This window comes from Oncorhynchus tshawytscha, linkage group LG16, assembly GCF_018296145.1.
Source record: "Oncorhynchus tshawytscha isolate Ot180627B linkage group LG16, Otsh_v2.0, whole genome shotgun sequence".
Taxonomy (NCBI): Eukaryota; Metazoa; Chordata; class Actinopteri; order Salmoniformes; family Salmonidae; genus Oncorhynchus; species Oncorhynchus tshawytscha.
The window spans coordinates 61,972,622-61,999,630 of NC_056444.1; the positions used below are offsets into that span (position 1 = coordinate 61,972,622).

The 27,009-nt window shown below is 39.7% G+C and overlaps 2 protein-coding genes across 3 annotated transcripts in view; both read right to left on the reverse strand.

The window, feature by feature from the left end:
* Positions 1-3,088: 3,088 nt before the first annotated feature.
* LOC112216075 (pre-mRNA-splicing factor SPF27) lies at positions 3,089-8,362 on the reverse strand. The gene is made up of 7 exons (XM_024375733.2): positions 8,151-8,362; positions 4,962-5,054; positions 4,719-4,789; positions 4,401-4,562; positions 4,083-4,133; positions 3,805-3,885; positions 3,089-3,716 (listed from the first exon to the last, which is right to left on the reverse strand). Exons 1-7 carry the CDS (start codon positions 8,241-8,243, stop codon positions 3,590-3,592), a joined length of 678 nt encoding a protein of 225 aa, XP_024231501.1. The 5' UTR covers positions 8,244-8,362; the 3' UTR covers positions 3,089-3,589.
* Positions 8,363-11,913: 3,551 nt separating this feature from the next.
* dennd2c (DENN/MADD domain containing 2C) overlaps positions 11,914-27,009 on the reverse strand; it is a 52,126-nt gene continuing 37,030 nt past the window's right edge. For both annotated transcript variants that reach the window (XM_024399675.2, XM_024399676.2), the window contains 4 exons: positions 13,518-13,620; positions 13,082-13,318; positions 12,859-12,945; positions 11,914-12,771 (listed from right to left, as the gene is read on the reverse strand). In XM_024399675.2, the coding sequence (XP_024255443.1) occupies positions 12,746-12,771; positions 12,859-12,945; positions 13,082-13,318; positions 13,518-13,620 (453 nt within the window). In that variant the 3' untranslated portion in view covers positions 11,914-12,745. The remainder of the gene's footprint in view (positions 12,772-12,858; positions 12,946-13,081; positions 13,319-13,517; positions 13,621-27,009) is intronic.

The window sequence follows — 27,009 nt, forward strand, 5'->3', positions numbered from 1 at the left end:
GACTATTGATTCATGCGTAGAATTAGGAATTTTTATTTAACCATCATTTTATCAGGGTGTCATACTGAGACCAATGTTTAGTTTACAGATGAGCCCTGAATTACAGAAATCACTCAACGCAATTAGAATACTAGAATGGACTTGAACATTCTTATGGGCCAAATGTCAGCCATTTTGGTCAGGGAGTTGGTCAATCATGGTTTGCCAGTGCTGTAATAAGTCCACTAGAAATCAGTCCACGGTTTCTGGTTGGGGAAGGTTTTAATATTCACCGTGGGTACCACATCACCGATACACTTGCTAATAAACTCACTCACTGAATCAGCTTATAGAGTGAAGTTATTCTCTGAGGCTGACCGGAACATTTCCCAGTCCACATGATCAAAACAATCAGATTTTATTTTCCTGCATTAGTAAAATCGTGATTATTTCTCTACTGCCAATTATTTGATTGGTTTGAATTTCTCCCTGATTAACATGGCTGCCATTTTCACCAATGTTGGAACTTTGAGGGTTTATGACATAGCCCTTTTAAAACTTCTTAGGGATAGCCCTCTTTTTTCAATTTTCACCTGAAATTACATACCCAAATCGAACTGCCTGTAGCAAGGATATGCATATTCTTGGTACCATTTAGAAGGAACAACTTTGAAGTTTGTGGAAATGTGAATTGAATGTAGGAAAATAACACACAATAGACCTGGTAGAAGAAAATACAAAGAAAAAAATTACTTTTTTTCCCTACCACCATCTTGGAAATGCAAGAGAAAAGTCCCAAATCTAGCCATCACTTGTAATTCCGATGGTGTCCACAAGATGGCAGCAGTGTACATTTAAAGTTTCAGACAGATAACTACATGACATTTAGACATTTAAGTCACCCAGGTACATTTGGGTAAATCGTGAAGGAGACATTTACATTACATTTTTCTGCAAGAATATCGTCAAATCTGTGTACTGCCGCAGTCATCCACCTCTTCAAACACTGGCTCCAGGTCATCCATGTTTTTGTTAGGTAAAGCCCCGCCTTATCTCAGGTCACTGGTCACCATAGCAACACGAACGCGCTCCAGCAGGTATATTGCACTGGTCATCCCCAAAGCCAATTCCTCCTTTGGCTGCCTTTCCTTCCAGTTCTCTGCTGCCAATGACTGGAACAAATTGCAACAATCACTGAAGCTGGAGTCATATCTCCTTCTCTAACTTTAAGCATCAGCTGTCAGAGCAGCTTACCATCACTGTACCTGTACACAGCCAATCTGTAAATGGCACACCTAACTTCCTCATCCCCATATTACTTACCCTCTTGCACCCCAGTATTAATGCTAAATTGTAATTATTTTGCCTCTATGGCCTATTTATTGCCTAACACCCTATATTTGTACATATAAAAAATCTATTGTGTTATTGTCTGTACGTTTGTTTATGTGTAACTGTGTTGTGTTTTTTTGTCATACTGCTTTGCGTCATCTTGGCCAGGTCGCAGTGGTAAATGAGAACATGTTCTCAACTGGCCTACCTGGTTAAATAAAGGCTAAATATATATTTTTGTAAAGTTAGTATGATCTTTGTCCATGTTTGTTAATAACTGAGCATAAACATTCCCAAATAATTATAACCCAAAAATGATAGAAGTAATGCTTTAAAAATAAATCTCACCCTCAAGATATTTAGCATTTCCATCATTTAAAAAGTATTAGGCAAGACTCATTGACAGCAGCAATAGCCTGTTTAACTTTAACATTTACAGACAGGGATCTATCTATAAATCCATCTATAAACAATGTCTCGACACATTTTGGAATTTATTTTAAGTAAAAAAATAAATAATAAAAAGTAAAAAATGTTGCTACGCAAACTTTTGCATCACAAAGTAGTAAAAATTAAAACTTTGCTATGTGGAAGTTCATCAGCTCAGAAATGATTTGTCATTATAACATCCACTTAAACACATTTTTTATTTATTTTTGTGCACAGGTAGTTGAAGTCGAACGTTTCCATACATTTAGGTTGGAGTCATTAACTCATTTTTTAACCACTCCAAATTTCTTGTTAACAAACTATAGGTTTGGCAAGTCGGTTAGGACATTACTTTGTGCATGACAAGTAATTTTCCAACAATTGTTTACAGAGATTATTTCACTGTATCACAATTCCAGTGGGTCAGAAGTTTACATACACTAAGTTGACTGTGCCTTTAAACAGCTTGGAAAATTACAGAAAATGTCAAGGCTTTAGAAGCTTCTGATAGGCTAATTGACATCATTTGAGTCAATTGGAGGTGTACCTGTGGATGTATTTCAAGGCCTACCTTCAAACTCAGTGCCTCTTTGCTTGACATCATGGGAAAATCAAAAGAAATCAGCCAAGACCCCAGAAAATCAAGTGTAGACCACAAGTCTGGTTCATCCTTGGGAGCAATTTCCAAGGTACCACGTTCATCTGTACAAACAATAGTAAGCAGGTATAAACACCATGGGACCACGCAGCCGCCATACCGCTCAGGAAGGAGACACGTTCTGTCCCCTAGAGAAGAATGTACTTTGGTGCGAAAAGTGCAAATCAATCCCAGAACAGCAGCAAAGGACCTTGTGAAGATGCTGGAGGAAACCGGTACAAAAGTATTTATCCACAGTAAAACGAGTCCTATATCGACATAACCTGAAGCCACTGCTCCAAAACCCCCATAAAAAAGCCAGACTACTGTTTGCAACTGCACATGGGGACAAAGATAATACTTTTGGGAGAAATGTCCTCTGGTCTGATGAAACAAATATAGAACTGTTTGGCCATAATGACAAAGCCCTGACCTCAATCCCATAGAAAATTTGTGGGTAGAACTGAAAAAGTGTGTGAAAGCAAGGAGGCCTACAAACCTGACTCAGTTACACCAGCTCTGTCAGGAGAAATGGGCCAAAATTCACCCAAGTTATTGTGGAAAGCTACCCGAAACATTTGACCCAAGTTTAACTATTTAAAGGCAATGCTACCAAACACTAATTGAGTGTATGTAAACTTCTGACCCACTGGGAATGTGATGAAAGAAATCATTATTCTCTAATATTATTCTGACATTTCACATATTTAAAATAAAGTGGTGATCCTAACTGACCTAAAACAGGGAATTTTTTTACAGAGATTAAATGTCAGAAATGGTGAAAAACTGAGTTTAAATGTATTTGGCTAAGGTGTATGTAAACTTCCGACTTCACCTGTACTTATGTCTATATGTTAAGAAATCAAGTGACTTTTGTAGACTGCATCATTTGTTATTAACTACCTCATTGTAGAATTACTCAAATTGACAAGCATTGATAAAAGTAAAAAAAAAAACAAACAGCAAAATCAGACTTCACCTCTGAAGTGATCGAGGTACACCAAATATGCTCTACACAGGACCAATAGTTTTTCAACGGTCACTGTCTGACACTAAAGTAAAGACTGTCATAAGAAGCTGTGCAGCCAAGGCAACTAGGTTCTTAAAGTTTGGAGGGACAGTCCTGTTCTTTTCACATTGGTTTTCGTTGTTCTCAGCTGCAAGCTCAACATTTCCTTTCTTGTAAAATGTCTCTTCTGCAAGGTTCTGTTTCTAGAAGTCCTGTCGAATGTTTTCCTTATTCTCGTCACCATGCTGCTGTTTGAGCTGTCCAACTTCATTCTCCAACTGGACGATGGCACGTTCAATCTCATAGTTCTTACTTACGAGGGACACCCAACTGTTACAAAAGAGAGATGGCATGGATTTAGAAATCATACCACAGTTGAGAGAACAGTAATGAAAAATACAACATTCACAGAACTGACTTTGACTCCAGCTCTCTCAGCTTGGCCCCGCCTGCAAGCTGATCATTCTTCCGTTGCCAGTTCAAGTCCTGAATCTGCTTTCTGTATAAATGACACACACACAGAAAAGGTTGTGAAAAAGATACTGTATATGCAGAAGCTCGTTATTGATGTGAAGAAGCTTGTCGACACAGTTTGTGTCAGACTGAGTCCAAAACTATTACCAAACGAGCTAACCATGAGGAATGTATTGCACAACCTGGACATTGTAAAGCAACGTTTTCACACCATTTACCTACCTACATTTCTGTAGTTCTTTTTGAGCCAATTCAATCATAAAGGCCAGGTTACTGTGGAGTGGAAATAATGACAAAGATTAAGGCAAAGTCAAAAAATCCCTGTGAATCTATACTTTACCCTTCAGGACAAGCATGTGTAAAAAGGACTAAACTGACAAGTAAAAAGACTGATCTCCTCCACTCTCAAATTAAATGACTAATCAAACCCCATTTGTTAGCTTAATTCAAATCAGTTTGGTTGTCCCTCCTGACTCTTTCTTGGAAACTAAAATAAATGAAGAGCTCTACTGGGGGTACAAGCAGCAGCCACCGACTCACTCATTGTAGACCTTCCATGCATTGGTACCGTAGTGTGCCATAAGTTCCAGGTTCTCAATGCGCACTGCTTGATGCTCCAGCTGAGCCATGGAGTTGTTCACACTCTCCTGCCATGCAGTGATGTCATTCTTCTGCCCTGATGATGGAGCTGGAAGCTCATATCTGCACAGGTTAAACAGAAACAGTTGAGTGGATTCACTCAGAGGATCATGAGGGTTTAAATGTGTCAAGTTAGAACTGAATGTGGGATTGACAGTTAGCAAGCTTTTTTTAAACATGACTGTTCGTGCTCTGAGCAAAAGAGTAGACTGGGTTTACCTCTTCATGCTGAGAAGTTCCAGGGGCTGCCGGGCTGCTAGTCTCTCAAACTCGTTCCTCATGATTTCAGTCTGATGGGTGATATAAGCATTAGTATTTGCTTCACATAATGTCATTGTCGAGCAGTGTAGATTTCACAGTTGACAGTGACGAGTCAGTCAAAAGCCAGCCTCATGGCATTAGTTTACACATTAATTTATGCCTTTTTGTTTTTATAGCATGAACTGTGTACGTGGTACTTACTTCAAATGTAGTGAAATCAGGTGTTGGCATATAACTGAGGTAGTTCTTGGTGGGTCTGTATCGGCGAGTCTCCTCCTCTACCAAGGCTGCAGCCTGTGTATGGAAATTAATACAGATTGACAGCATACTAGTACAGTAGACTAGTTTGACTTGTGACTGAGGGGTGACCTAAAAGCAGGGGTTGGAACCTACATTTTTCAATAGTTTTGTTCTGAACAGAACCATCATCTTTTTTGTTCTGTTCCACTTTTCCGAACTGCAAAATAAAGTTCTGAATGGTATGAACCCCCAAAAGTACCCGTTTATATTTTTCCTTTCTAAACTACTTCACCAATCAGTGTAGATAGAGTAGCTCGTTATGGTGCGGGAAAGCTATAGTTGTTTACATGCGTGATGGACAGAGAAGTATAGGGCCGAGATGTGACTTAAATTTTGCAGATGGGAAGAGCGCAAGAGAGGATGGAGGAGGAAGTTTGGCTTGAAGCACTGGGCATCTTATGACATGTTTTATCTGAATTAGGCCCACAGAATTATACCTATGGAGGAACTTTGAAAATCTTTTAATTTCCGAGACTTGGCTTAATGTTGCCAGGGATAGCTAACTAACGAATTTAGGTGTGCAGAGGCACCAGGATTAAAAACACGTTTCACCGTGATCACTATAGTATCCCTAACTAGCATTGAAAAAGTTAATCCATTCTTCTCTAAAAATCTATTTTCTGAATCATGTTTGTAACGTCAGTAGGCTACAGCAGCCTAAGCTTCAGAGGGGCAGGTTGCCTACACATGCACACTGGCAAAGATTTTCAGCTGGCAGGCTTGCTGAGCAACGCTCAACTCCGTTCTCTTATATCGAGGCGTAGCTGAGTTTTGATAACTGTTTGTGGGATTTGCTATCAACATTGGGTCACTAATCAGTTGATTCTTGGAAAAATGTGAATTCTGAAAACGCTTTCCTGCACCTACAATAACTTGTATCGAATACAACCAACTTTTTCCTAAACTCAGCACGAATGAGCCAATTGAAACGGCCAGTGCTATCCGGGATTCTTAGGACACCCCTACCCTGACCATTGTTGAAATTAAATTACACACCTACTTATTTTATAGCCTAGGTGTAATAATATAATTTTTTTGCAGTTAACTCCAGTGTGAAACATGATAACTATAATATCCCTTAACTAGCATTGAACAATTTAATCCACTCGTCTCTAAAAATGTCAGAATCGTGCCTGTAACATCAGTAGCTACAGTAGACTATGCATGCTTCGGAGGTAGGTAGCCTACACACAAGTAAAGATTTCAAATCCAATACTTTTTTTATTTGTCCCATACATGTGTTTGCAGGTGTAGTGAAATGCTGGCAGGCAGACACTGGAATAGGTTTGAGTGACTGAGGTCTTTGCATATGTGATTAGCTGCGTTTGTGGTACTCGAAAGAAAGAAAATGCCTGAACGTAAAATAACATTATTAACCAGTTCCCATGCTTTTAAAATAACGGTTCTGTTCCCGAGCAGTATAGACTACTTTCACTCTCGGTTCTGTTCCTCAAAAAAAAAAAAAAATCCCCCGGTTCTATCCCTGAACTGGTTCTATCCCTGAACCGGTTCTAATCCCTGGTTAAAATTGAACTAGGTTACCTAAAATGTCAAATGTAATATACAGCAAACAAGTATTTTTCCAATATTGTAGCTGGCAAAATACAGTCATGTTATGCTTTGCAATGTTAATGACAATGGATTATTGATCTACTAGTGGCACACCTCACAAAATCTTTAAACTGGTATAATATGGGCACCTTCAAAGTTCACCAATATACACTGAGTGTACAACATTTTTTTTGGAACACCTCTTTCCATGACAGACTGACCAGGTGAAAGCTATGATCCCTTATTGATGTCACCTATTAAATCCACTTCAATCAGTGTTGATGAAGGGGTGGAGACAGGTTAAAGAAGGATTCTTAAGCATTGAGACATGGATTGTGTATGTGTGCCATTCAGAGGGTAACATGCCCATATTTCCTTGACTTAGATTTGTGTGTATATGTTGTGAAATATTACTTATTAGATATTACTGCACTGTCGAAGCTAGAAACAACCCTTTCGCTACACCCGCAATAACATCTGCTAAACACATATGTGACCAATACAATTGAATTTGAATGGGCAAGACAAAATTTTACTTGCCTTTGAAGAGGGTATGGTATTAGGTGCCAGGCTCACCGGTTAGTGTGTCAAGAACTGCAACGCTGCTGGGTTTTTCACAATCAACAGTTTCCTGTGTGTCATTCAAACTTATTCTACTGTCTGCCTGCCAGCTGAAAATCTTTGCCTGTTTGTGTTAGGCTACCTGCCACTACCTCCGAAGCATGCATATTTTAAGATGGCATAACATGGGGATCTTATGGTATGCAATGGTCATCAACCTGCACTAATGATCTACTAGTGGCACAAAGTATAGGGGTCAAAGTTAACTGTAAAAATCCTAAGAAAATTAAAGAATGTGAGGATAACTACATTTTCTTGGTCAAACACTTTAAAATGTATACTTTTTCTTTAATGAAATACGAAGAAAAAAAACATCTAGCTCACTTATGTGTATGGTGTTTAGGTCATGACTGCAAGCACATCTTGCACTAACAATTTAACATTTGCTAAACAGCACCCCATTAGGCTACTAAAAGTCATTTTTGATATGGCACGAAAACGAAAAGGTATACATTTTGATTACGGAAGATTGAATAAGTGTGCTTCAAACCGTTAACTTGGAATAATTTGTTGCTATTGTCTGTGAATCCGACTCAGTTTCCCCACCAAAACACACGCGATACTGAAAATGTGATTTTTGGTTTTACAAAGTATAGCAAAAACTATACGAAGCCTTTCTTCTTAATCAACCGCAGTTATGAGCTAAATTTAATATTCATAGATGTACAGGAGTCAGAAAACTGAGAATTTGAACAATATATACATAATTTCTTATAACAAAAAGCAATCAACTTGAAATAGTCTTTATATACACATTTGTCTAGTCCCCTGACTGTTTGTATACTCCGTTGTTTACTCTTTTTCTATATTGTATATTTTGAATAGCTTTAAGAGAACGGAGTTGCACGTTTCTCAGCTAGCTCATGTCTGATGCTAGCTAGTTTGCAACAGGTAGCTATGTATGGAGCAGATACTTACCGCCTCTCTAACGCCCGCTGCATCATAACCCTGGTCAAAATACGGTAGGGCATCGACAAATACTTCACCAGCTACTGATGAAGTTCCAGCCATATTCAGTTTAGTTGTTTGTTTGCTAGCACCGCTGGATGGATGGCTAGCTAGTTGTCTCAGCAGCAAAACAACGCAGCTGGTCGCTCCTGCCGTCTTCCGGGAGGCTGAACGTATTTTTCGTTGGTGTCTTATGGCCCTTGATTTTATAGCGCCCCTTACGCATTGGAGTGATTCTTATTCTACAATTAAATCAAATCAAATCAAATTTTATTTGTCACATACACATGGTTAGCAGATGTTAATGCGAGTGTAGCGAAATGCTTGTGCTTCTAGTTCCGACAATGCAGTAATAACCAACAAGTAATCTAGCTAACAATTCCAAAACTACTACCTCATAGACACAAGTGTAAGGGGATAAAGAATATGTACATAAAGATATATGAATGAGTGATGCTACAGAGCGGCATAGGCAAGATACAGTAGATGGTATTGAGTGCAGTATATACATATGAGATGAGTATGTAAACAAAGTGGCATAGTTAAAGTGGCTAGTGATACATGTATTACATAAAGATGCAGTAGCTGATATAGAGTACAGTATATACATATACATATGATATGAATAATGTAGGGTATGTAAACATTATATTAGGTAGCATTGTTTAAAGTGGCTAGTGATATATTTTACATCATTTCCCATCAATTCCCATTATTAAAGTGGCTGGAGTTGAGTCAGTGTGTTGGCAGCAGCCACTCAATGTTAGTGGTGGCTGTTAAACAGTCTTATGGCCTTGAGATAGAAGCTGTTTTTCAGTCTCTCGGTCCCCGCTTTGATGCACCTGTACTGACCTCGCCTTCTGGATGATAGCGGGGTGAACAGGCAGTGGCTCGGGTGGTTGTTGTCCTTGATGATCTTTATGGCCTTCCTGTGACATTGGGTGGTGTAGGTGTCCTGGAGGGCAGGTAGTTTGCCCACGGTGATGCGTTGTGCAGACCTCACTACCCTCTGGAGAGCCTTGCGGTTGTGGGCAGAGCAGTTGCCGTACCATGCGGTGATACAGCCCGACAGGATGCCCTCGATTGTGCATCTGTAGAAGTTTGTGAGCGCTTTTGGTGACAAGCCGAATTTCTTCAGCCTCCTGAGGTTGAAGAGGCGCTGCTACGCCTTTTTCACGATGCTGTCTGTGTGGGTGGACCAATTCAGTTTGTCTGTGATGTGTACGCCGAGGAACTTAAAACTTACTACCCTCTCCACTACTGTTCCATCGATGTGGATAGGGGGGTGTTCCCTCTGCTGTTTCCTGAAGTCCACAATCATCTCCTTAGTTTTGTTGACGTTGAGTGTGAGGTTAATTACTATTTAATTATTATGTAACATAGCTAATAATACATTTTTCAACACATGCCATTTGCATCCTGAATTTGGTGTTTATCAGGTAATATCTTAGGTTCCTAGGACTAATTACCACAAAAATGGCACAACATTAGGAAAGAAAATACATAACTCACCTGACATGACACAGGGAGACCAACGTGTTGAAGTAGTGGAGTCATGAATGAATTCCAAACTAACATTTCACATTTATTTTGACATGTATGGTGGACATTTCATTTTTATAAAAATATAACAAAAAATGTACAATAGTTCAAAATAGTACCTGTTGAGATACACATTTTACAGTGCCTTCAGAAAGTATTCATACCCCTTGACTTATGACACATTTTGTTGTTACATCCTGAATTCTAAATGGATTCAATAAAACAACTCAGCCATCTACACACAATACCTCAGAATGACAAAATGAAAACACGTTTTTTTGACATTTTTGCTAATTTAAGTAAGTATTCACACCTGAGTCAATACTTTGTAGAAGCACCTTTGGCAGTGATTACAGCTGTGAGTCTTTCTGGGTAAGTGTCTAAGAGCTTTCCACAGCTGGATTGTGCAACATTTGCCCATTATTGTTTTCAAAATTCTTCAAGATCTGTTAAATTGGTTCTTGATCATAGCTAGACAACCATTTTCAGGTCTGCCATAGATTTTCAAGTAGATTTAAGTCAAAACTATAATTGAACTACTCAGGAACATTCACGATCTTAGTAAGCAACTCCAGTGTGGATTTGGCCTTCAGGTTATTGTCCTACTTCAATGTGAATTTGTCTCCCAGTGTCTGGTGGAAAGCAGACAACCAGGTTTTCCTCTAGGATTTAGCCTGTGCTTAGCTCTATTCCATTTCTTTATTATCCTGAAAAACACCTTAGTCCTTAACGATTACATGCATACTCAACATGATGCAGCCACCACTATGCTTGAAAATATGGAGTGGTACTCAGTAATGTATTGTATTTGCTACAAACATAACGCTTTGTATTCAGGACAAAAAGTTAATTGCTTTGCCACATTTTTTTGCAGTATTACTTTAGTGCCTTGTTGCAAATAGGATGCATGTTTTGAAATGTTTTATTCTGAACAGGCATCCGTTTTTTCACTCTTTAATTGGATAGTATTGTGAATTAACAAGGATGTTGTTGATTCATCCTATCACAGCCATTAAACTCTGTTTTAAAGTCCCCATTGGCCTCATGTTGAAATCACTGAGCAGTTTCTTCCCTCTCTAGCAACTAAGTTAGATACAGGCGTTCTTCCTTTGTATAGACTGGGTGTATTGATACACCATACAAAGTGAAATTAATAACTTCACCATGCTCAAAGGGATATTCATTGTCTGCTTTTTTTTAACCTCATCTACCAATAGGTGTCCTTCTTTGCGAGGCATTGGAAAACCGCCCTGGTCTTGTGGTTGAATCTGTTTGAAATTCACTGCTTGACTGAGGGACCTCAAAGATAATTTATTGTATGTGTGGAGTACAGAGATGAGGTAGTCATACAAAAATCATATTAAGCACTTATTGCACACAGAGTAAGTCCATGCAACTTATCGTGTGACTTGATAAGCAAACTTTTACTCCTGAACATATTACCTCGACTAACCTGTATCCCCGCACATTGACTCGGTACCCCTGTATATAGCCTCATTCTTGTTATTTTGTTACTTTTTAGAATTTTATATATCATGCCATGTTTAAAGTAACAAATATTTTGTTACTTAAAAATCTGCATTGTTGGTTAAGGGCTTGTAAGTAAGCATTTCACGGTATGGTTTACACCGGTTGTATTCGGCACGTGACAAAAATACACTTTTATTTGAACTTAATAACAAAGGGGTTGAATACTTGACATTTTCAGCTTTTCATCAAGTTGTAAAAAATTCAAAAAATAAAATTCCACATTGTGGGGTATTGTATGTAGACCAGTGACCAAATAAAACTAATAATAATAATTCGCAGTTTAATCTATTTAAAATTCAGTCTGTAACACAAAATGTAAAAAATGTCAAGGGGTGTGAATACTTTCTTTAGGCACTAAGTATGCAACTCCAGTCAATAGGAAGGTGTGACTAGTTAGTTTCTGGTCTCTAGTTGTGACTTTTTAAAACCCACATGAGAACATCAAAAACGTTTTTAGCAAACTTTGTGCATTGGAATGTTGGATACATGAGATTAAGACTCAGTTCTGATCCTTTAAAATCACATCCTTAGTCAATGTGGTCTAGTTCAATATGTGCTTTCACCTGTCCTATCAAATGACTGAGGAAATGGTATCCAAACAGGCTCATACAATCTCAATATATGTTCAAAATGCAAAAATATGCATGAAAAGTAGCTAAAATATTGTAAACAAAATATTTAGTTACAGAATAAGCTATCCAAAATTCAAACTCGGTGAGAAATGTAAATTGTAATGTATTATTCTAATGATCCAAACATTATTACTTGGAAGATTTGTCAAGGCCATCAAAATGTCAGGGACAACATACATTAACCTCAATTGGAAAAAATATATATATGTCATGTCATATTTAAAGTAACAATCATGCACATAATAAAAATCATTATTCTTACATTGTTCTGTAGCAGAGTGCAGAAGGGTATCAAGTAGCCTTACTTATTAATTTCCAACTAGACACGAGTTCAAAACTAAACTTAAAAATAACATTATATCCATAATATGTAGACCAAACACTTAAAAGACTTGACTAAAACAAACATAAAGAAATGACTAGCAAAAACACAAAAATGCGTGGGTTAGTTTATCATGGCACAACATCTGTTAAGTTAATACCGAGTCCTGTAGCTGAAATGTTCTGTGTAGATTTCACAAGTACATAGCGTTTGCTCCTGCCTTTCCTCTGACATCTCAAAAGTCTTCATCGAAGTTTGTTTGGCCATAAATGCACATTTCCAGTTTTCCTCCAATTACAATTGCACTTCACTCAGGCTTGGAATGCATTCAGGGCAATACGAAGAGACTGGTCATGTCTGAAGCAGAGAGCCCTCTACCTAGGACTGTGGACCTCTGTGCCCAACACCGTTATGTCCTGGTCGAATCATGTACATATCTATATAGCTGTAATATCATAGCACATGTGTCTCAGCCAATCCGGCAGATGGCTCTCATCCTCTCTTACAGAAGCATTTTCAACCAGACTGCTGACAGTCTGTCACTTCTTCTGTAGGAATTTCATCCCTGAAAATAAAATTGACAAAATTATTTAACTCTGACAGTAAATGCCATATTTGTTTAATTGGATGTTATGAATGGAGCAATACTAACCAATTCCCTTGAGTCCCTTGAGGAACCCGCTAGATTCAGACTCCGGGTTTGAAGCCAAATATTCTGCAGCTCTAACTTCAAAAAGCCCTGTGGGAGGGGGAGAAAAGCTTAGTACATGGTCCACAAGAAAATACATTTTGGTAAGAGGTGATTACTTAGAGGAAGGAAGAATGCATTCTCAAAGTATTCCAACAACAGGGCCACTGATAGGCGACTCCCTGACCTTTGCCCCCTCCCTTGCGCAACTCTTTGTCGTGGATGAAGCCGGAGAACATCTGCGTGTCCATGAAGAGCTGCAGGAACTGGCGGGCCCCACGGGAGGGGTGGGACTTACAGAAGCTCTCCCTCTGCAGCTCCCGGGCCCCGCTGGCACCCATGTGGAGGGAGTAGTGGCCCACTAGCTCCACGAAGAAATGCACAAAGGCCTCCGACACCAGGGAGCTCAGCTCACACTGCTGGCCTGCATGGACAGATGGTAGGGAGGGGGATAGTCACTTATAAAAGTAGATGGTATAAAAATAGAGAGGCGAGAACGCTTTGAGAAATGTCTTTCTATACAATTACACTTTATCCAACCTGGACAGGGAAACAAGAAGACATTGTTTCATCAATGTTTTGGCTACAAGGCCGTTTTTAAGGTAATAGTTGGCTGTGCAAACCTGTGCAGTCTCCGTCTTGCCGTAGTATCTGCCCTCTCTCCTCCAGGATCTGCTGCAGTGCAGCCTGAAGCTTACTGGGCAAGATACAGTCCTCATCACCAAGCTGAGAAACAAGGAGTAGTTAAGAGGTCAGGGCAACTCACATCATGCAACAGAACCTCCCACTGGACACAAACTGGTTGAAGCAATGTTTCAACGTAATTTGTCAATGTGGCTGTGAAATCTACATTGGATTTGAAAAAAAGTAATCAACGTTGTTGGTTACTGCATTTTTGGTTAAGGGCTTAAGGGCTTGTAAGTAAGCATTTCACGGTAAGGTTTACGCCTGTTGTATTCGGCGCATGTGACAAATACATTGGATTTGAAAAAAAGTAATCAATGTTGTTGGTTACTGCATTGTTGGTTAAGGGCTTGTGTATGTGACCAATACAATTCGATATGCTTGTAAGTAAGCATTTCACTAAGGTTTACTTACACCTGTTGTATTCGGCGCATGTCACAAATACAATTTTATTTGAACTTAATAGGCTTGCCGTAACAAAGGGGTTAAATACTTAGACACTTTCAGCTTTTTGTCAAGTTGTAAAAAAAATCAAAAAACATAATTCCACATTATGGGGAATTGAATTTGAAACTGTTCTGAAATTTCAACCACAGGATTGTGTCATCATAGTAACCAAAATTTCAATATAGGTTGAATTTGTTTCTTTAAAACAATGTCAGATCTTTAACATTATATCCACTACCTGAAAAAAAAAAATAATATGCTGGAAAGCACCTCCTACTGAACACAATTGACCAATCTACAGCTACCCTTTAGTCCCCCATCCAGGGTTTTAATCTTTCCCGGCTTAAATCAAATTTGATTTGTCACATGCGCCGAATTCAAACGGGTGTAGACCTTAGTGAAATGCTTACTTACAAGCCCTTAACCAACAATGCAGTTAACTTTTTATGGCTGCAGGGGCAGTATTGAGTAGCTCGGATGAAAAGGTGCCCATTGTAAACGGGCAGCTCCTCAGTCTCAGTTGCTAATATATGCATATTATTATTAGTATTGGATAGAAAACTCTAAAGTTTCCAAAACTGTCAAAATATTGTCTGTGAGTATAACAGAACTGATATTGCAGGCAAAACCCTGAGGAAAATCAAAACAGGAAGTGGCTTCTATTTTGAAAACTCCATGTTCCATAGCCTCCCTTTGCTGGATTTAAAGGGATATGAACCAGATTCCTTTTCCTATCACTTCCTCAAGGTGTCAACAGTCTTCAGACATAGTTTCAGGCTTTTATTTTGAAAAATGAGCCAGAACGATAACATTGCGTCAAGTGGTCACATGAGTTTTGCTCGCGCAACAGACTTTGGATACGTATTGCTTTTCCCTCTCCTACTGTGAAAGACATTTGCGGTTGATATATTATCAATTATATATTTTAAAAACAACCTGAGGATTGATTATAAAAAACATTTGACATGTTTCTGTGGACATTATGGAACTATTTGGAATTTTCGTCTGTGTTGTCGTGACCACTCTTTCCTGTGGATTTCTGAACATAACGCGGCAAAAAACGGAGTTATTTTGGATATAAAAATAATCTTTATGGAACAAAAGGAACATTTGTTGTGTAACTGGGAGTCTCGTGAGTGAAAACATCCGAAGATCAAAGGTAAACGATTAATTTGATTGCTTTTCTGATTTTCGTGACCAAGCTACCTGATGCTAAGTGTACTTAATGTTTTATCGTGCGATCGATAAATTTACACAAACGCTTGGATTGCTTTCACTGTAAAGCATAATTTCAAAATCTGACACGACAGGTGGATTAACAAAAGGCTAAACTGTGTTTTCCTATATTGCACTTGTGATTTCATGAATATAAATATTTATTGAATGTAGTGCTATGCTATTCAGCGATTGTTGATGACACTTATCCCGTTAGTGGGATTGCAGCCATAACAAGTTAACTTCTTGGTGACAGGGGGCAGTATTTTCACGTCCGGATGAAATGCATGCCAAATATCAACTGCCTGCTACTCATCCCCAGAAGATAAGATATGCATATTATTAGTATATTTGGATAGAAAACACTCTGAAGTTTCTAAAACGGTTTGAATCATATCTGAGTTTAACATAACTTATTTAGCAGGTCACTCTATTCAATGGGGTTTCATTGGGAATCCAGATTTCTAAGGGACCTTCTTGCAGTTCCTATCACTTCCACCGGATGTCAACAGTCTTTAGAAATTGGTTGAGGTTATTCCTTTGTGTAATGAAGAAGTACGGCCATATTGAACTAGGGTCACTTGAAGTGTACTGTTAGATAGAGGCGCGTGACCAGAAAGCATGCTTCAGTTTGTTTTCTTCCTGTATTGTACACAGATCATCCAGTCTTCAATTTTATCAATTATTTACATTAAACAAAAGTAGTTTGAAATGTTTTGGCAAAGTTTACAGGTAACTTTTGAGATATTTTGTAGTCACGTTGAGCATTTTCCCTGGCTTTTGGCTACCTACATGTACGTATTACCTAAATTACCTTGACACTGGTGCTCCCACACATTGACATTGACTCTGTACTGATACTCCCTGTATATAGCCCCGCTATTGTCATTTATTGCTGCTTTTTAATGATTTGTTATTCTTATCTCTTTTTATTTTTTAGGTACCAGAGGGGTTAAGAAAATATTAAAAAAAATAAGAGATAAGAATAACAAATCATTAAAAAGCAGCAATAAATGACAATAGAGGGGCTATATACAGGGAGTATCAGTACAGAGTCAATGTCAATGTGTGGGGGCACCAGTGTCGAGGTAATTTAGGTAATATGTACATGTAGGTAGTTATTAAAGTGACTATGCATAGATAATAAGAGAGTAGCAGCAGTGTTCCGGAGGGGGGCATTTGATTAGCCGTTAATGAGTTTTATGGCTTGGGGTAGAAGCTAGTTATAGGATCCTCTTGGACCTAGACTTGAAACCCTAGGCCTTAGCTGTGTCACTGACAATTACCATTATATTATCGTTAGAATTATTGAGATCCCCCACGCAACGAAATATACAGACGAAAAATGTAAAAAGCAACAATTTCAAACCTTTTACTGAGTTAATTTAAGGAAATCAGTCATTGAAATAAATTCATTAGGCCATAATCTATGGATTTCACATGACTGGGAATACAGATATGCATCTGTTGGTCGCAGGTAGGGGCATGGATCAGAAAACCAGTCAGTATCTGGTGTGACCATTTGCCTCATGCAGCACGAGATCTCCTTCACAGAGTTGATAAGGCTGTTGATTGTGGCCTGTGGAATGTTGTCCCACTCTTCTTCAATGGCTGTGCGAAGTTGCTGGATATTGGCAGGTGTTCAATGGGTGTTCATGTCTGGTGAGTATGCAGGCCATGGAAGTGGGACATTTGAATAGTGTACAGATCCTTGCAACATGTGGCCGAGCATTATCATGCTGAAACATGAGGTGATGGCGGCAGATGAATGGCACGACAATGGGCCTCATGATCTCTTCACGATAAAATGCAATTGTGTTAATTGTCCGTAGCTTATGCCTGCCCATACCATAACCTCACCATTTGGCAACTCTGTTCAAAGTGGACATCAGCAAACCCGTTCACCCACATGACTCTATTCAGTGTCTGCAATCTGCCTGGTATAGTTGAAACCGGGATTCATCCATGATGAGCACACTTCTCCAGTGTGCCAATGGCCATCAAAGTTGAGCATTGCCCACTGAAGTTGGTTACGATACCGAACTGCAGTCAGATCAAGACCCTGGTGAGGACGATGACCATGCAGATGAGTGGTTTGTGAAGCAATTCTTTGATTGTGCAAACCCAGTTTCATCAGCTGTCACAGGTGAAGAAGCATGATGGAGGTCCAGGGCTGGCATGGATACGCGTGGTGTGCAGTTGTGAAGCAAGTTGGATGTGCTGTCAAATTCTCTAAAACAACGGAGACGGCTTATAGTAGAGAAATTAAGATTGAATTATCTGGCAACAGCTCTGATGGACATTCCTGCAGTCAGCATGCCAATTGGAACACCCCCTCAAAACTTGAGACATCTGTGGCACTGTGTTGTGTGACAACTGTACATTTTAGAGTGGCCTTTTATTGTCCCCAACACAAGGGGCATCTGCTTCATGAACTTGCTGTTTAATCAGCTTCTTGATATGCCACACCTGTCAGGTGGATGGATTATCTTGGCAATGGAGAAATGCTCACTAACAGGGATGTAAATACATTTGTGCACAAAATTTGAGCAAAATAAGCTTTGTGTGCATATGGAACATTTCTGGGATCTTTTATTTCAGCTCATGAAACCAATACTTTACATGTTGCGTTCATATTTTTGTTCAGTGTACTGTAGATTCACTGTTGCTATCAAAGTCATTCCAAAGGGTAGGTTTAAGAGAGCAAATTAAATGTGACCATACTTTCACTCATATCAATTACGCTATTTAAGCTTGTATAGCATTTGCAAAGTCAACAACAGCCATTGTTTCAATTCAACCCATAATTCAACTAAAAATAGATCATAGAATAGGCCTAGGGTTTCAAACTGATAATAAAATGTAATGATATTTAGTGCCACTGACTTAGTTTGGCTTTAATTCCAGTTGGTCTACAAATTAACCATTTATGTTGATTCACATTTCCATCTCAACCAAAAATCTAAGTTAAATTTTATCTGTTAAATCTAAGTTTGATTTGATTTAGTCTTATTCTTTAACTTTTACATGTATTAACTTTTAGACAAACTGGAGTTAAAACTAGTCAGTGGCACAGATGGAACTATCAAAGCAGAAGATACATCTCCAAAATGTTGACATTTGGTTGCATTGACAACCAAACAATTCAAAATCACATTTAAAATAAATAGCCTACAAACTTGTCAAGTCAAAAATAAATTGTTGGATTCAAATCTCCAACTCAACCAAAAATAAAAAGTAAAAGAATGAGATTAAGCCAATGGCTCAGTAGATAAATCTCCTTTAAATTTTGATATAGTATTTGGTTGGGTTGTCAACCAAATACAATTCAATAGGCTAATGTAACATTCAACCTTAAAATGAGTAACACATCCATAGCCATATTGAGGTTACTGTAACTATACAATTATTTTCATGTAATCATATGTTCAAGATAGCATGAATACACTACCGGTCATAAGTTTTAGAACACCTACTCATTCAAGGATTTTTCTTTATTTTTAGTATTTTCTATTTTCATTGTAGAATAATAGTGAAGACATCAAAACTATTACATAACACATATGGAATCATGTAGTAACCAAAAAAGTGTTAAACAAATGAAAATGTGAGAGTCTTCAAATAGCCACCTTTTGCCTTTGACAGCTTTGCACACTCTTGGCATTATTTCAACCGGCTTCACCTGGAATGCTTTTCCAACAGCCTTGAAGGTGTTCCCACATATGCTGAGCACTTCTTGGCTGATTTTCCTTCACTCTGCGGTCCGACTCATCCCAAACCATCTCAATTGGGTTGAGTTCAGGGGATTGTGGAGGCCAGGTCATCTGATGCAGCACTCCATCCCTCTCATTCTTAGTCAAATAGCCCTTACACAGCCTGGAGGTCATTGTCCTGTCGAAAAACAAATGATAGTGGGACTAAGCCCAAACCAGATGGGAAGGCATATCGCTGCAGAATGCTGTGGTAGCCATGCATGTTTAGTGTGCCTTGAATTCTAAATAAATAACTGACAGTGTCACCAGCAAAGCACCCCACACCATAACACCTCCTCCTCCATGCTTCACGGTGGGAAACACACATGCAGAGATTATACGTTCACACACACTGTTTCACAAAGACACGGCAGTTGGAACCAAAAATAGCCAATTTGGACTCCAGACCAAAAGGACAAATTTCCACTAGTCTAGTGTCCATTTCTCGTGTTTCTTGGCCCAAGCAAGTCTCTTCTTCTTATTGGTGTCCTTTAGTAGTGGTTTCTTTGCAGCAATTTGACCATGAAGGCCTGATTCACACAGTCTTCTCTTAACAGTTGATGTTGACATGTGTTACTTGAACTCTGAAGCATTTATTTGGGCTGCAATTTCTGACGGTGGTAACTCTAATGAACTTATCCTCTGCAGAGGTAACTCTGGGTCTTCCATTCCTGTGGCGGTTCTCATGAGAGCCAGTTTCATCTTAGCACTCCTGGTGACTACCTCATGAAGCTGGTTGAGAGAATGGCAAGAGTGTGCGAAGCTGTCAACAAGGCAAAGGGTGGCTATTTGAAGAATCTCAAATATAAAATATATTTTGATTTGTTAAACATTTTTGGTTATTACATGATTCCATATGTTCTTTCATAGTTGTGATGTCTTCACTATTATTCTACAATGTAGAAACTAGTAAAATTAAGAAACAAAACCTTGAATGAATAGGTGTTGAAAAACTTTTGACCAGTAGTGTAGGTCATCTCAGGTCTGTAGAGATCTTCACAATTGCTGTAATACTCTCTGTAGAATCTAAAACTTCACTGATCACTTGCATCAGTGTTTTCCCTATATTCATAAAACGTTGCCACCACTCCAAAAAATATATTTTGTAGAAAATAATTTTCGGGATGGTAAAATGTTTTCAATGTTGTAAACTTAAGACTAAAAAGAGATAAGGTATGTAGAGATAATGGAGCTATACATTTTTAAATAAGAATCTTTGACAACTAACAATCACCAAAATAACAACGAGACAGTGAGGGACAATCTAAATTTTCCAAAATGTCATTGCATGTGGCCCCCATTGATTTAGTTATGTTTGAGTCACTCAGACAGCATTAAAACACAGCATAAGCCAAGGCGAAATGTATAGAATTGCAGAAAAAGTTAGTTGGATGTCCTTTGGGTGGTGGACCAATCTTGATACACACAGAAACTGTTGAGTGTGAAACTCAGCAGCGTTGCAGTTCTTCAAACAAACCTGTGCGCCTGGCACCTACTACCATACCCGGTTTTGTCTTGCCCATTCACCCTCTGAATGGCACACTTACACAATCCATGTCTCAAGGCTTAAATCTTTCTTTAACCTGTCCCCTTCCCTTCATCTACACTGATTGAAGTAGATTTAAGTGACATCAATAAGGGATCATAGCTTTCACCTGCATTCACTATATCATGGAAAGAGCATGAGCCCTTCATGTTTTGCACACTCAGTATATATACAGTGGGGAGAACAAGTATTTGATAACCTGCAAAATCAGCAGTGTTTCCTACTTACAAAGCATGTAGAGGTCTGTATTTTTTTAGCATAGGAACACTTCAACTGTGAGAGACGGAATCTAAAACAAATATCCAGAAAATCACATTGTATGATTTTTAAGTAATTCATTTGCATTCTATTGCATGACATAAGTATTTGATAATCCGAAAAGCAGAACTTAATATTTGGTACAGAAACCTTTGTTTGCAATTACAGAGATCATACGTTTCCTGTAATTCTTGACCAGGTTTACACACACACTGGCTAGGCTACTCCAGGACCTTGAGATGCTTCTTACGGAGCCACTCCTTAGTTGCCCTGGCTGTGTGTTTCGGGTCGTTGTAATGCTGGAAGACCCAGCCACGACCCATCTTCAATGCTCTTACTGAAGGAAGGAGGTTGTTGGCCAAGATCTCACGATACATGGCCCCATCCATCCTCCCCTCAATATGGTGCAGTCGCCCTGTCCCCTTTGCAGAAAAGCATCCCCAAAGAATGATGTTTCCACCTCCATGCTTCCCAGTTGGGATGGTGTTCTTGGGGTTGTACTCATCCTTCTTCCAAACACAGCGAGTGGAGTTCAGACCAAAAAGCTCTATTTTTGTCTCATCAGACCACATGACCTTCTCCCATTCCTCCTCTGGATCATCCAGATGGTCATTGGCAAACTTCAGATGGGCCTGGACATGCGCTGGCTTGAGCAGGGGGACCTTGCGTGTGCTGCAGGATTTTAATCCATGACGGCATAGTGTGTTACAAATGGTTTTCTTTGAGACTGTGGTCCCAGCTCTGCTTCCATCACGTGGACTGGGATATGTTTCGTATTGCGTCAGACAACAACATTGACGAATACGCTGATTCGGTGTGCGAGTTCATTAGAACGTGCGTTGAAGATGTCGTTCCCATAGCAACGATTAAAACATTCCCAAACCAGAAACCGTGGATTGATGGCAGCATTCGCGTGAAACTGAAAGTGCGAACCACTGCTTTTAAATCAGGGCAAGGCGGCAATCAAACAAGCTAAGCGTCAGTATAGAGACAAAGTAGAATCTCAATTCAACGGCTCAGACACAAGAGGTATGTGGCAGGGTCTACAGTCAATCACGGATTACAAAATGAAAACCAGCCCCGTCACGGACCAGGATGTCTTGCTCCCAGGCAGACTAAATAACTTTTTTGCCCGCTTTGAGGACAATACAGTGCCACTGACACGGCCTGCAACCAAAACATGCGGCCTCTCCTTCACTGCAGCCGAGGTGAGTAAAACATTTAAATGTGTTAACCCACGCAAGGCTGCAGGCCCAGACGGCATCCCCAGCCGCGCCCTCATAGCATGCGCAGACCAGCTGGCTGGTGTGTTTACGGACATATTCAATCAATCCCTATCCCAGTCTGCTGTTCCCACATGCTTCAAGAGGGCCACCATTGTTCCTGTTCCCAAGAAAGCTAAGGTAACTGAGCTAAACGACTACCACCCCGTAGCACTCACTTCCGTCATCATGAAGTGCTTTGAGAGACTAGTCAAGGACCATATCACCTCCACCCTACCTGACACCCTAGACCCACTCCAATTTGCTTACCGCCCAAATAGTTCCACAGACGATGCAATCTCAACCACACTGCACACTGCCCTAACCCATCTGGACAAGAGGAATACCTATGTGAGAATGCTGTTCATCGACTACAGCTCGGCATTTAACACCATAGTACCCTCCAAGCTCGTCATCAAGCTCAAGACCCTGGGTCTCGACCCCGCCCTGTGCAACTGGGTACTGGACTTCCTGACGGGCCACCCCCAGGTGGTGAGGGTAGGCAACAACATCTCCACCCCGCTGATCCTCAACACTGGGGCCCCACAAGGGTGTGTTCTGAGGCCTCTCCTGTACTCCCTGTTCACCCACGACTGCGTGGCCACGCACGCCTCCAACTCAATCATCAAGTTTGCGGACGACACAACAGTGGTAGGCTTGATTACCAACAACGACGAGACGGCCTACAGGGAGGAGGTGAGGGCCCAGGGACTTCAGGAAACAGCAGAGGGAACACCCCCCTATCCACATCGATGGAACAGTAGTGGAGAGGGTAGCATGTTTTAAGTTCCTCGGCATACACATCACAGACAAACTGAATTGGTCCACCCACACAGACAGCATCGTGAAGAAGGCGCAGCAGCGCCTCTTCAACCTCAGGAGGCTGAAGAAATTCGGCTTGTCACCAAAAGCACTCAAACTTCTACAGATGCACAATCGAGAGCATCCTGGCGGGCTGTATCACCGCCTGGTACGGCAACTGCTCCGCCCACAACCGCAAGGCTCTCCAGAGGGTAGTGAGGTCTGCACAACACATCACCAGGGGCAAACTACCTGCCCTCCAGGACACCTACACCATCCGATGTTACAGGAAGGCCATAAAGATCATCAAGGACAACAACCACCCGAGCCACTGCCTGTTCACCCCGCTATCATCCAGAAGGCGAGGTCAGTACAGGTGCATCAAAGCTGGGACCGAGAGACTGAAAAACAGCTTCTATCTCAAGGCCATCAGACTGTTAAACAGCCACCACTAACATTGAGTGGCTGCTGCCAACACACTGACTCAACTCCAGCCACTTTAATAATGGGAATTGATGGGAAATTATGTAAAATATATCACTAGCCACTTTAAACAATGCTACCTAATATAATGTTTACATACCCTACATTATTCATCTCATATGTATACGTATATACTGTACTCTATATCATCTACTGCATCTTTATGTAATACATGTATCACTAGCCACTAACTATGACACTTTGTTTACATACTCATCTCATATGTATATACTGTACTCGATACCATCTACTGCATTTTGCCTATGCCGCTCTGTACCATCACTCATTCATATATCTTTATGTACATATTCTTTTTCCCCTTATACACCCAAGTGTAAGACAGTAGTTTTGGAATTGTTAGTCAGATTACTTGTTGGTTATTACTGCATGGTCGGAACTAGAAGAACAAGCATTTCGCTACACTCGCATTAACATCTGCTAACCATGTGTATGTGACAAATAAAATTTGATTTGATTTTGATTTCTTCAGGTCTTTGACCAGGTCCTGCCGTGTAGTTCTGGGCTGATCCCTCACCTTCCTCATGATCATTGATGCCCCACGAGGTGAGATCTTGCATTGAACCCCAGACCGAGGGTGATTGACCGTTATCTTGAACTTCTTCCATTTTCTAATAATTGTGCCAACAGTTGTTGCCTTCTCACCAAGCTGCTTGCCTATTGTCCTGTAGCCCATCCCAGCCTTGTGCAGGTCTACAATTATATCCCTGATGTCCTTACACAGCTCTCTGGTCTTGGCCATTGTGGAGAGGTTGGAGTCTGTTTGATTGAGTGTGTGGACAGGTGTCTTTTATACAGGTAACGAGTTCAAACAGGTGCAGTTAATACAGGTAATGAGTGGAGAACAGGAGGGCTTCTTAAAGAAAAACTAACAGGTCTGTGAGAGACGGAAATGTTACTGGTTGGAAGGTGATCAAATACTTATGCAATAAAATGCAAATGAATTACTTAAAAATCATACAATGTGATTTTCCGGATTTTTGTTTTAGATTCCGTCTCTCACAGTTGAAGTGTACCTATGATAAAAATTACAGAGTTCTACATGCTTTGTAAGTAGGAAAACCTGCAAAATCGGCAGTGTATCAAATACTTGTTCTCCCCACTGTGTGTGTGTGTGTGCGTATTATTTATATATATATATATATATATATATATATATATATATATATATATATATATATATATATATATATTATATATATATATATATATATATATATGAGTCATTGAATGCTGGTCACTTCTTATTTCATTTATATATTGTTGTTTACTCACTGTCTATGTATACATTGTATTCTCACCATAGCTCATTCTAATATACTTACACTGTACATTTTCTTTTCCAAAAGGTATACTTTCTATACACACACCATGTATTTATATTCTGGATTGTTATTTCTTCATTCGATTTGATTATTTGTGTATTTCTATTATATTTGCGAGACATTGTACTGCACTGTTGGAGCTAGTAACATAAGCATTACACTATACCTGCTATAACACCTGCAAATCTGTGTACACAACCAATAAACTTTGATTTGATGATGCACAGTGATAGCACATTGTATAAGTAAACAATATATCTGACATTGTATTCCCATTTTAACTTTGCTGTGCTTTTTAAAGGGAGACTGCACTTCCTGCATAGTCCCCCGGCAGAACTTAAACAACAGCCGCTCCAGCTCGAGCCAACGGCAGGCTCAGGACTGGAGTCCAGCAAACAATAGCCGCCCCATTGTTTAAGAAGATTGATGCATCAACGTCATGATCGTCCTCTTTGTACAGACGAAGAGTATACTCCTGTGTAACTGTTTAAGAATGTTTTGCACCATGTGAAGAAAAAAACCTCAGTGGCTCAACAGAAGTCCTCTCCTACAATGCTTTAAATTTTGCTCAGTTGAAGTTTTGCTTAGGTGATGACATAATTGGCTTACATTATGAATTATTATTTACATGCTTACTTGGGATTTTGTAGTGAATTGAGATTAGTCTCAAAGGGGAGGAATGTGGTGGGAAAATTACAAACTATGTTATTCACATGCGCTGTATAAGCCTTAAACCTGTACATTTCCACTGTCTGTTTTTGTCATGTAAGAAGAAGCTAGTGTTCTTCCACTCTTGTCTTTGTGTCACTTGGTCACACGGCCAAAGAGAGTGACAACAGTTTTGAGTCCATCCTGTTCTTTTCATATCTTTCAATGGCACAGCTGTGTGGAGATATGAAGAGAAGAGGCTAGCTTGAGCAGAAGCCGCTAGATAGTAACAAAACTGGCGTTATCACTTGTTTGTACGCTATGTTCCCACCATGATCTCACACACTTGCTAAACTGCCATGTAGGCAAAGGTTATAAAAGCTGAGACCCAACTCTTGTTCATTGAGCCTTAACTCTGCACCATTGAGTGATTGTTAATTGCTACAGATTTGCAAATCTTATAATAAAATTGTTGTTTGAAGAATCTACACAGTCTCTCATCCTTTCTGGTTAGAATTTCCACAACACAGAATAAATGTTTGATTCATATTGATGATATTGATAAGCTGTTTTCTAAATGAGAATATATTTTCGGGGCAGTTCTTTAAAATGGTTGAAAGCGCAGTGATAGACATTTGGGTGACAACTAAACCCAAAAATCATAAATTGTTTTTCCATTGAATGTGGTTGTGCTTGTTGATTGTTGAAAGCATAGTAATAACTATACTTTTGGCTGTCTTTTTGAGTGGGTGAATGTAGGTTGTAATCTCATTTATCAACATCAACCAAATATTACCCTATTATCCACGTTGAAATTACATGGTGTGCCCAGCTGCCTTGTTCCACTAATGATGTGAAACAAGGCAGCTGGCTGCCCATATACTGTGCATCATTGATTCTCCTATTTAAAAAATGTATAATTTTTATTTCACCAGGTAGGCTAGTTGAGAACAAGTTCTCATTTACAACTGCGACCTGGCCAAGATAAAGCAAAGCAGTTCGACACATACACATGGAATAAACAAACATACAGTCAATAATACAGTAGAAAAAGTCTATATACAGTGTGTGCAAATGAGGTAAGATAAGGGAGGTAAGGCAATAAATAGGCTATAGTGGCGAAGTAATTACAATATACCAATTGGACACTGGAGGGATAGATGTGCAGAAGATGACTGTGCAAGTAGAGATACTGTGGTGCAAAGGAGCTAGATAAATAAATAAATACAGTATTGGGATGAGGTAGTTGGATGGGCTATTTACAGATGGGATATTTACAGATGGGATATGTACAGGTGCAGTGATCTGCTCTGGCAGCTGGTGCTTAAAGCTAGTGAGGGATATAGTGTGAAAGGCCGAAACACCCTAGGAACCAAAGGTACACTACTGACGATGCGCTCCCCAAATTTCACCACGCTCACTGTTCATTAACTCTTGGAAGTGCTTGCACAAAGGATAGTAACATCTCATCCTGTGTTCTTGGAATCTGAATATCTGGACTTGTCCAGTGACTGCTGAGAAAGATCAGCTGACAACAGGGGAAAGTCCTTGTGGCGGCACGGAGAGACGGCTGACCGGAGGGAATAGACCCCACTGGGACAGTCATGGGGTAGCTTCCCATTTCTGTAGTTTCCCATGCTTCGCAGTATGTTGGAAACACCCACTTTAGCTACAGA

Excerpts from the sequence above, each read along its gene's own strand:
- LOC112216075 (XM_024375733.2), bottom strand. The coding sequence starts at position 8,243 with ATGGCTGGAACTTCATCAGTAGCTGGTGAAGTATTTGTCGATGCCCTA. Across the intron at positions 4,134-4,400 it reads GCATGGAAGGTCTACAATGA|TAACCTGGCCTTTATGATTG; the intron begins GTGAGTCGGTGG and ends TCCACTCCACAG. Across the intron at positions 3,717-3,804 it reads CTGAGAGAGCTGGAGTCAAA|TTGGGTGTCCCTCGTAAGTA; the intron begins GTCAGTTCTGTG and ends CTTTTGTAACAG.